General features: G+C 39.8%; 5 protein-coding genes across 7 annotated transcripts in view; 3 read left to right on the forward strand and 2 right to left on the reverse strand.

Annotated features, from left to right (window-relative positions):
• The window catches only part of LOC6573289 (chromatin-remodeling ATPase INO80), a 39365-nt gene extending 39217 nt beyond the window's left edge, over positions 1-148 (reverse strand). Inside the window, exon 1 of the mRNA XM_015166853.3 lies at positions 45-148. The gene's annotated coding sequence lies outside the window, so the exon portion shown is untranslated. The remainder of the gene's footprint in view (positions 1-44) is intronic.
• Positions 149-433: 285 nt separating this feature from the next.
• LOC6573288 (aprataxin-like protein) lies at positions 434-1488 on the forward strand. 2 transcript variants are annotated; one of them, XM_044007502.1, is made up of 4 exons: positions 434-630; positions 691-916; positions 978-1173; positions 1208-1488. In XM_044007502.1, the coding sequence occupies exons 1-3, from the start codon at positions 478-480 to the stop codon at positions 1127-1129; spliced, it is 531 nt and encodes a 176-aa protein (XP_043863437.1). In that variant the 5' UTR covers positions 434-477; the 3' UTR covers positions 1130-1173; positions 1208-1488. The 2 variants fall into 2 exon arrangements, with proteins under 2 accessions (XP_043863437.1, XP_001999374.1); XM_001999338.4 differs by having other exon boundaries at positions 978-1488.
• Positions 1231-2757, forward strand: LOC6573287 (aprataxin-like protein). The gene is made up of 3 exons (XM_032728018.2): positions 1231-1323; positions 1392-1586; positions 1664-2757. The coding sequence occupies exons 2-3, from the start codon at positions 1422-1424 to the stop codon at positions 2720-2722; spliced, it is 1224 nt and encodes a 407-aa protein (XP_032583909.1). The 5' UTR covers positions 1231-1323; positions 1392-1421; the 3' UTR covers positions 2723-2757.
• Positions 2758-2858: 101 nt separating this feature from the next.
• Positions 2859-4474, forward strand: LOC6573286 (aprataxin-like protein). 2 transcript variants are annotated; one of them, XM_001999336.4, is made up of 3 exons: positions 2859-2968; positions 3096-3424; positions 3496-4474. In XM_001999336.4, exons 2-3 carry the CDS (start codon positions 3245-3247, stop codon positions 4315-4317), a joined length of 1002 nt encoding a protein of 333 aa, XP_001999372.1. In that variant the 5' UTR covers positions 2859-2968; positions 3096-3244; the 3' UTR covers positions 4318-4474. The 2 variants fall into 2 exon arrangements, with proteins under 2 accessions (XP_001999372.1, XP_015022338.1); XM_015166852.2 differs by lacking the exon at positions 2859-2968 and having other exon boundaries at positions 3341-3424; positions 3485-4474.
• Positions 4475-6433: 1959 nt separating this feature from the next.
• On the reverse strand, positions 6434-8661 carry LOC6573285 (thymus-specific serine protease). The gene is made up of 5 exons (XM_001999335.4): positions 8413-8661; positions 8172-8353; positions 7638-8102; positions 7400-7578; positions 6434-7333 (listed from the first exon to the last, which is right to left on the reverse strand). The coding sequence occupies exons 1-5, from the start codon at positions 8644-8646 to the stop codon at positions 6942-6944; spliced, it is 1452 nt and encodes a 483-aa protein (XP_001999371.3). The 5' UTR covers positions 8647-8661; the 3' UTR covers positions 6434-6941.
• Positions 8662-10385: the final 1724 nt, after the last annotated feature.

Below are 10385 nucleotides of genomic sequence, written 5' to 3' on the forward strand. Positions count from 1 at the left end.
TGCGTAAAAAATGTACGGCCGTTTTTGTATGTTGCGGTACGCACTTTTTTACTTGCCCACACGCTGCACACAAGCACATTTAGGCAGCCAAACAAATAATATTCTTCTCGGCTCTTGTAGTTCATTGTTGTTGTTTGCAGGGTTGCGTGCAGGGCTGCGTGCAGGGCTGCATATACTCTGCGCGCAGTGTTGAATAGTGCCACTACTTTCAAATGAGTACACAGTATTTGTTGATATATCGTACACTTTCATCAATGATAATTTTTAATAAAATTAATAGGTTAAATTTTCATAAATCGAATACCAATTGTGAAAACCTACGTTGGAAGACTTACGTTGACGCTCGCAACGCGCGGCACTGCGCGTTCGACGCACGCATCACTGAGCTCGCAGCTGCGCTGAGCAGCACTGACAGAGAAATTTCGACATTAACAACACTGCATAACCACCGACTGCCGGTCGAATCAGCTGTTAAAAATGTCTTGGCAAACCGGGCTAATCAAAACAATTTTAGATCCAGCTAATTTAATTATATCAACGGACATTGCAGTTGTCATTGCGGACAAATATCCAAAAGCACGCCATCATTATCTTGTGCTTCCCAAGGAGGATATTGCCAGCATTTTTCAGGTAAGTACTCGCGGTTAGCTAAACCGGATTCCGAAACGTGTTTTTCTTGTCGATTTGCAGTTGAATAGAAAGCATTTACCATTACTGGAGGAACTTCATCTACTGGCCCGCAATATCATTGAAGTGCGCGGCGAATGCTTTGAGTCTTTTCGGATTGGCTTTCATGCCCAGCCGAGTATGCAACGGTTGCATTTGCACGTAATATCAAAGGACTTTGTCTCCAGTTGGTTAAAGACAAAGAAACACTGGAATAGCTTCAATACGTCGCTATTTATACCATACGAAGGTTAGTTGGTGCAAGCAGCAGTTTACGAATGTAAAGTGCCTTAATTCTCGGATACTTACAGCACTCTATGAGAACCTAAGCAAAAACGACAAAATAGAACGTTTGCCCAAGGCAAAGGTAGAGGAGCTGCTGTCAAAGCCATTGGCGTGCAACCAGTGTGAATTCGTTGCTAAGAACATCCCTTCGCTCAAGGAACATCTGCTGCAGCACTGACTGAGCTCAACAATTGTAAAAGGTTTACATGCATGTGGATGTATGTATGTATGTACATTCTTCTGCAAGCAAACATATGTTAGTGGGACTCTTTACAACACTGTATTCCAATATTCACCAGCAATTGTGTTCCTATTCCAAACGTCTCATTCGAATTCAGTTTGACATATGTACATACACATGCATAGACTTGTGTAAGTTTAATTTTTAATTATTTCTGAGTGCTGTATATCCGATAATTTCAATCATTGATTTGATAAAGGAGAAGATAGAAGAAATCATATGATTCGAAATGAGTAATCGCAGGGAATTTGCAAAAAAGGTTTTGACGCAAAGGGCGAAAACTGAGAAACCTCTAATCGAAACTGATCGAGCGGTTGTAATCAAAGATGCTTATCCCAAGGCTCAATGTCATTTTATAGTTGTCTCTAAGGAGGATATACCGAATGTGACTGCGGTAAGACATTTAATATATACGTACATACATATTTCAATGTTATATGGATTTGTGCTAATGCATTTGCCGCATTGCAGCTGACACGAGACAACTTGCCGCTCTTGGATCATATGAAGGAACTGGCAAATCAAATTATTGAACAGCATCAATATGTGCCGTCCAGCAACTTTTTGATTGGCTTCAAAATTGATGCATTTATGAACGGCTTGAATATGCATGTCATATCGAATGATTTCTATTCGGAGTGCATGCGTCGAGTAAGACATTGGAACAGTTTCAATACAGAATTGTTCTTAACGTATCAGGCAGTTTATGCCCTAATTCGTGTTCAGGGCAGCGTGCAGCCCATGCCAGCTGAAAAAGCAGACGAATTGCGTAAAGCATTGCCCCTGCGCTGTAATCAGTGCGATTTCGAAACAAATCTTTTGCTTGGATTGAAAGGACACCTGTTTGAGCATTGGAAAAATCGAGAAGATAAGCTCCAAATAAAGCTGCAAGTGGAAAAGATAACTCGCATGCTAGACGATGCAAAATTGACAACTCCCCCCAAGGTAGCGCTAGAGAAAGCTCCCGTACCATCAAATCAGTCAAAGTCAAATCAAGCAGTGAAGTCAAACAATCATGATCCAACCTTGCCAACCAATCCCTTCAAACGCGATAAGCCTGCAACTAATCGAAACCCATCGAGCTGGCACCAAAATATGAACAACCAAGTGGCGGAGATAAATAAAGGTCAACATGCCAACCACTTTGATAAAAATGTTCAGAAGTCGCCTTATAGTCAGTCCAAATTTCGACAATTCAATCAAGGGGCCTTCAATGGGCCACACGGACCTCGGGCCTTCAATGGGCCACACGGACCTCGGGCCTTCAATGGGCCACACGGACCTCGGGCCTTCAATGGGCCACACGGACCTCGGGCCTTCAATGGGTCCAATGTGCAGGGTCCTGGATTGAATAATAGTGGAGCAAATTACCCTATCGGTAATGTGAATATAAGTATGAATCCACTGTCTAATGCAAAAAAATCATCTGCTCCCAATGCTCAGAATCAAAATCAGGGAAAATACGTGCAGAAAAGCCAATTAAAAAAACAATATCACACCAAACAAACTGAAAACTCTCAGAAGTCCTGAGGATTTATATGCAATATAGATTATCCAAAAACTCATTCAAAATGTTATAATTTATTAAAAACAAAAATAAATACATACATATATTCGAAATGAATATATTCATATAAGTCTCGATAAGTTGCGATCAAGGATTTGTATTCTCTATGAAACCAAATTTGCACGCTTGCAACAATCTTATCAGCTACCGCAGTATGCAAGGCCACGTCATCCATGGAATGGAATCGAACAGTTATGTCGAGAGTGAAGGTTAGTTTCTAAGCCCTCAGCATTGTGACGTCACGCCTGGTAAATTGCACAGAGTTGCGAATGCATTTGTGACGTTGTGAGATTGAGACATCCGCAGTATTTTCTATTTCGCTTTTCATATTCCCAGACTTGTTCAACACTGTTGAAGCTTATTTAAAACACTTACCATAGTGTTTAAAATCAGATGTACCAATTCCAACAGTTCAGCTGCAGCTTTGTTGTTTTCCTGCTCGTCGGCTGGATTATTCAGGTAAATCACATCAAATCTCAAAGGCCATGGCGGAGAGTGAGATTGATCTGGAATTTAAACGTGGTGAATTAACTCGCAAACTGAGCGCTGGCGAGGATGTTGTTATTCAGAGCGAGCGCGCAGCGGTGCTCCGCAACGTGACGTGCCCCAAGGCGCAATATCATTTTGTCGTGCTGCCCAAAGAGGAGATCGCCAATGTGCTAGCGGTGTGTAAAACTGCACTTAATAAGTGTAAATGTATGTATGTATGTATGCATATGCAAAAGTATATTTTCAGCTGAAGCGCGAACATCTGCCTCTGCTGGACCACATGATGGATCTGGCGAATGATGTTATTAAGCAGCAGCAACTGTCACCGAGTGATTTTCGGATTGGATTTAAAATTGATTCGTTTATGAATCGCCTCAACATGCATGTCATCTCGAATGATTTCTATTCAAGCTCGATGCGTCGCATTCAGCACTGGAACACCTTCAACTCCGATTTGTTTATAACGTTTCAAGCTATATACGCGCTGCTTTGCGTGAAGGGCTCGGTTGAGCCGATGCCCGCCGAGCAGGTGGAACAACTTCTCCATGCCACGCCCGTACATTGCAATCAGTGCAGCTTTTATACTGAGAACTTTGGCCAGCTCAAGCGCCATTTGTACATTCACTGGAGGGAACGAGAAAGTGAGCGTCTTTCGAAAATGGGCGTGGCAAACTTATCGCAACGGATGGGGCAAATGCAGATAAATGGAAATGGGGGCACAATGTCGCAGCGGCCATTCAATCCATTTTATCGTCAAATACGGATGCACAATTATCAGTTTGTGCCACGCTTTCAAGGAACGGTTCGACCACAACTTCGTCCGACCTACGAAAATAGCAATTGGAACAACATTCGGCCTCACTACCAGCACCCAGCTCCACCGAGGCCCCCTTCAAATGACCTGCAAAAGACGCAGCCCGATGCTGCATCCAATCCAGCTCCTAGCAAAGGCGCCGAGCAACCATTGCATGCAAAACATCCTAAAAAGAAATGGTATGTGAATAAAAAGAAAAATTCGCATAGTTCCAGTAGTAATCCCAAAGGTGATGCCAATACCAAACTCATTTGAGCCGAGTCTTCGACAGAAACAATTTGATATTGTCTTTTACTTCGAATTGGCTTAAAACCAAAGTCATACAAATTGGCAATGTTTTATCTGTTAATTTGTTATTGCAGATTTAAGTAGTAGGAAGTATTTATATAAAAATATTCCAAGGACATGCATATGAATATGCATAAAAAAGAAAGTGCAATTATTCAGAATTTGTTCACTATTTACAAAAATTCATCTTTCAACCTGAAAACTCTGTTATATATACATATTTACTCATAACCAGATAGACTAAGTTAATGAGTACTATTTTCAAGTACCTATTAACATGATATATATTAACAGATTCAATCCGAAACGAATTTTAGACAACCTTTTTAGCTTCCAATAAATAGAGTCTACAAAAATAAAAACTAAAAAGTTTAACAATTTATAATTATTATATGCCCCTGGGCTGATTAAAATCTAAAGGAAAATAAACGTTGCGTGGGCTCCTGCCGCGTCCACTTTAAAGTTAGCCAGTCAAGTAGCTGAAATAAGGAAAATTATTGGACCACGCCAAATTAAGCGGCAACTGAGCTGGCCCCCAGGTGATGCAGAAGGCAAGGTTAATCCGCTTGAGAACTCCAAAAATTAAATTTGAATCCCGCTTGGTGGGTGAGTGTGCGAACTTTTTTGATGGTTTTGATGCCTGGGAGAGACTCTGCTTTAATAGACTCCATTCAAGCAGCGCTCTGTAGGCACTTTTAAATTATATCATAAATTTACATCTAACCCACCTGGGTGCAAAGCTCAATTGTTATTTTCAGTATCAGAGCTTCCATTTTACATGTACTTAGGCAAATTAATTTGCTGGTTAAACAGAAAATTCAGATATGGATAGACTATGCAAAAATTTTAAATCTAGGCAGAAATGAACCTGAATATTACAGAAATAAATGTGCTTTTAAGATTTCGCCTTCCCTTAGCTAACGAGAACAGAGAGATTTCTGTAGACTTTATAAATACTAAATATATTTAATTTATAAAGACTCTTCGACCTTTTTGAAAGAAAAGTTAATTAAATGTTCTGAAACTGGGTATATATGATACCATAAAATGGTGCCTATCCAAGATAACATTGTAGTTGCGCCTAATTATATTCTAGGTGAGCTCATTGAGCTTAACGTTTATTTCAATCTGATTATAAATCAATTTTTATTTAACATATATATTCCATAAATATTGATTTTATATACAATAACAATCCTTAATTATGTTGCGAAAACAAAATTATATATATTAATAGACCTGTTTAAGGCTCATGCCATCACCTAAAAGTTAAAGGGCACTTGACTTGTTAATTCAGCTGTTTGTCAGCAGTTTGCCTGCAATTTGCAATTTGTTAGCCTCCTTTTGCCATTCAATTAAGTTTTTACTTATAAACTTCCTGGCAAGCTAATCCACTTGACGCTGTTATTTTAGCTCTTCGTGGTAAGTAAGTTCACAGCCCTGGCTGCTGGGCAACAAGGTAAACATATACACGGCTGGCCAAATTGAGAGATATGTACGCGATTAGCAAATTTCAAGGTAACAGCCCTGAACGAAGACTATGCGAACGGAGCTCTAAAGAATTTTCCGCTGCTGCTGCTGCTGATGTGGATGGCTATTGTAATTTAAACTTGACGCCGACACCTGCAACTGTGTTTGTGTGTCACAGTGTCAAGGTGTCTGTAGAAAGCCCTGAAACGTTACTCTCAAACACAGCAGTTTTCGCTCATTTTTGGCTTTTTTTCTTCTTTGGAAGGGAATCGGAGCTTAGCTGCCATTGTTAAAGTAACTTCCACTTGCCACTTGGCCATGCCGTCGGCAGAGCTATTAAAGCTGTCTCCGAACCGCATTGAGCGCTGCCATAGCCTTGCCACCTGTTACGAGTTTGCTCAAGCAACAGGATGCCATTCATAACGGAATTGGATTGGATTTTTGAGCCAGCTTTCGCGGAGCGGCGCTCACTGAGTGGGCGAGTGCTCAGCCAAGCGCATGCTCAAGGTTTCTTTAGCCTAACACAGCAAGCTTTTGCACGAAGAGTTCGCTCAGTAAAAAGTTTATCTAAAATGGAATTTCGCGGGTTTTTTGTTTAATGTTATTAATGAAGTTTTACCGCTAGTCGCAAATTAAGCACTTTATTGGGTTGGCCTCTTGAGAACTTCAAATGCAATTCTCGTGAGTGTGAAACACTTGAGCTAGCTTATTGTTGATGTGACTTTTAGAAACATTAAAGTTAAAATACACATGTATGGATATTTAAGCCCAAATAGAGTGGCTAGGCCTACTTAAATTGTAAACTTTGTTCAAAACAATTCATCATCATTACTGATATCTTGAAGCTAGTTTAAGTTTAAAAGATGGAAAAATAATAATTTAAATGCTATATGCGTATTTTATGCGAAATTATTCTTTTTCTATATATGTAAATGTTTTCAATTTTTCATACTTCAGTTGCAATCTGTCTTAGCTTAAATAATAGGCAAATTGGCCAACATTAATAATTATTATACAGTACCAAGTGGAAAGCACATTTCACGTTTTACTAGACAAACATTAAATGCAGTCATATTCAACTCGAGAGAACGCAATCAAATGTAAATCCGCTCATGTGGAGTTTATGCGAGCCATTCGCGAACTAGTTCAATCACTCGTTCCTTAGCTGCGCGCAATGCGGGACTGTCTGTGGGATTGATTGAGCCAGAATCGAAACAATGCGAGCCTTGTGGAATAATTGTAGCAGAGTCAGATCCAACTGCGCTCCATCCATCCAAACCACCATGAGTCATATAAACATTCTCCACAGCTGGATTCCTTCCACCATACTTCTTATTTGTAGCCTGAATATATTCTTCAATTTTCGCTGAGGTGTATTGGGATCCGAATACGTCGCGACACATATCGGTATACAGAGTTGCCGGGAAAGTAGATCCGAATGGGTGATTCTTGTTTGCAGAGGATTGGAACCAACCAAATTGTCTGCATGTTTGATAGAACCAGCTGAGATGTACTAAGAAGTAAAAAAATAGTTCATATTTGATTTACAGCGTCTTTTGAGGTATACGGCTCTACTTACGATTACCATTGTAGTTATTCTTGACCCATTTGTAATAATCAACAGTTTCCTGATATCGAGCATTATGACATCCTTGTTGCCTGAGACTATACTGTACGAACTTAGATAGTGCTGAGGCATCATCAATATCCAAGTTTCGCAGAACGGAGCAAGATCGGGCCAAATCATAGTTTTCTGGTCTACAAAGAAACAAAATCATATAGAAGAAGAAGAAAGATGTTGCTTGTGCCATAGTTACTTTTGGTACTGCGCTATGCCTGCAAATATGTTTGCAATCAAGCTAAATATTTGCCACTGATCCCTTTCATTATTCTCGTCGAAACTGTCGCACAAATTGAGGAGTTTCTTGGCCTTAGCTCCCTGACCAGTCTGAAACAAGTGCTCGTAGTAGGATGTCGCATTATTGATGAGGTTGTAGCAATAGTCCCCTCCCAGCTGTCTGTAGGCTCTGCCAACAACTTCCATGAAATCGGAAAAGTCGACTTTGGCCTCTAACACAGCACTGGAAGCCCAACCGCCCACTATTACGTCGGGGTACAATAGCTTAAGCCAAACTGCCATGGACGCAGAGTAGGAACAGCCTGATACGACGACCTTAGAGTTTTTGTACTTGTCCTCTTCTTTGAGCACCTTGATAACATTTACCACATCGGCCAAAGCTTGCTCCACACCATGATACTTAAGGTTTTCCGTTGAAAGGGGCCTGTAATATAAAACATACATTTTATGTATATCAATTAGAAAATGTAGCAAGCAGAGGTATGAAGCTAACAGAATTGGAATGCTCCCGCCGAAGAATCGATGTTCAGTGTAGACCAGTGACCCATTGTGCTCCTTTGCTATGTCAACCCACAGTCCTGATGTTATGGAATTCGGATCAATTGTCCATTCGCCGCCGAGTAATAAGAAGATAGGGGAACCATCTACAAAGTTTTCTTCGTTGATCATAACACGCTGACGAAGATAAGTTTGACATGATTAGTTTAATCCCTGTAAGGAACTAGCGAACTCACCTGGCTCCACACGCTCTTGTTAGTGTCGTCAAAGTTGTCCAGGCTCTGGTTGAACCATCGAGTCTCCACATTTGCACGCTTGGTGCTTGGCGGCAATGGTGGCCCACGGTGAAGCTGGTTGAGTGTTTGAACAAATGCTGGAATTTCCATTTCATCTGAGCCTGGAATGTCCTCAAGAATTGCTGCCGGCGCTAGGGGCACGAGCAGTGCCAGAACCACTGGTAAGTACTTCATGTTGTTGGATACGCCGCAAACTTGCGAATGGTTTTCCATCCCGATACATGGCCTATTTAAAGAAAGTCTTAAGCCTTGTTCATATAACACTGATAAACACGAAGGGCTGAACTTATTTCATCACATTGACACGTTGATATTAGCTGCTAAATCGCATTTTAGATTTATGAACAGGTTCCAGCGAGTAATATCAGTAGCTTTGCAAATTTGCAATAATTGGAAACCTGATTACTGGGGAGCTGTTGGAGATGTTACGTGAATGTTGTTGTTGTTGTTTTTTTTTTTTTTTTTTTTTGCTTTGTTAGTGCAGGCATGCAGATAACTTGAAATTGAAAATAAAAGTTTTAGTTTGTGTGCTTGATTATGGATTTTGTTTGTATACTAAGGGAGCTCTTAAATGCACTGCAATAATGAAAATAAATATTCATAACTTGTGTTCAGCACTGGCTGAAGATTCAACACCGAAGCAAGTGTCTTGAGAATCATATAAATATTGAATTTCATATAAAAATATATAGTTTCATAAGAATAGAAAATTTACTTCAGAAAACAACAGTTTGTGTAGGTGTGGCTTATGCTAAAATGAAATCTTCTTCCATGTTCACACACACTCAAAGCATAATAATTCTTATAGCGAAATATATAAACTGAAACAGCAACAGTCATTGAGGCTTAACAGCCACTGTGCTGTGATTTCACCAATTTGCAATTTACGCCCAAGGAAAAACATTGGAAATGGCAATGGACGATGGGTAACAACAAGCAACAACAGCGACAACGTGATCCAATAATAATAACTTTTCATAGGGGCGCATTTGCCGTTAAGCGCCCCTTATCGTTGGGAGGTGTCGTATGCATATGGCCCAGGCCCATTTCACGTTCGTTGGATGCGATTTAGCTACTTGGGCTTTAATAATTTAACACAATCTCGCACGTCATAGACAATCCTTTCGAAATGTATAGCACGTATTTGCCTGATATATGACATTGAGCCTTTGGATTGTTTAATTTTGTGTTTTTATTATTTTTTGCTGTTTGGGAATGCAGTTTACCGGTGGGTGAGCTTGTTGCACAGACATGACGTTGCGTATGCGCTGAGCTGGCATTAGCCCTGAGCCACAATGCACAAATATTGTTGCTTATATTGGCAGCTGCCAAAGGTGGTGCAACTATAATGCGCTGTAAATCGGGCTCAGTTAAAAATCAAAAAAGAGAAGAGAAGAGTGTTGCTTACATACAGTGCTCAAGCCTGAGCATAGTATTGGAATGAGGTACTTTCGGCCATTTCCAATGTCATTAGAGTAATGAGGTATATGAAATGCCTAACTGTGTCCTATTATATAACTACATAATAGGTTAGGTGAGTTATTTGAAGTAAGTTTCTTTTTTTAATTTTTTTATTTAATTATTTTTTGTATCTATAATTTCGAAGAGTCTAAAGATGTGATGCACTTGCTCTATACATGTATATATATAAATTAAAAATACATTTTTAGTAAAATACCACAAAATTTCGTTCATAGTCTGATAGCTAAGTCTTACATATTCTAACGTTTCTGATTTAAATTGAAATGCGCACTTCAACGAACTAAAGCTATTAAAGTGCTTAAGAAACTAATAACACCTTGTTGCATTGTTCTAATTGATTATTGAACAGCTAACGCAAACATGATGTAAGTGCATTCTGCTAATCAACTAAAAGTGCTTTCTCGATTTCTTGAGCTTAGCAAACAATCCAC

This window comes from Drosophila mojavensis, unplaced genomic scaffold (genome assembly GCF_018153725.1).
Source record: "Drosophila mojavensis isolate 15081-1352.22 unplaced genomic scaffold, ASM1815372v1 contig_16, whole genome shotgun sequence".
In the NCBI taxonomy this organism is placed as follows: Eukaryota; Metazoa; Arthropoda; class Insecta; order Diptera; family Drosophilidae; genus Drosophila; species Drosophila mojavensis.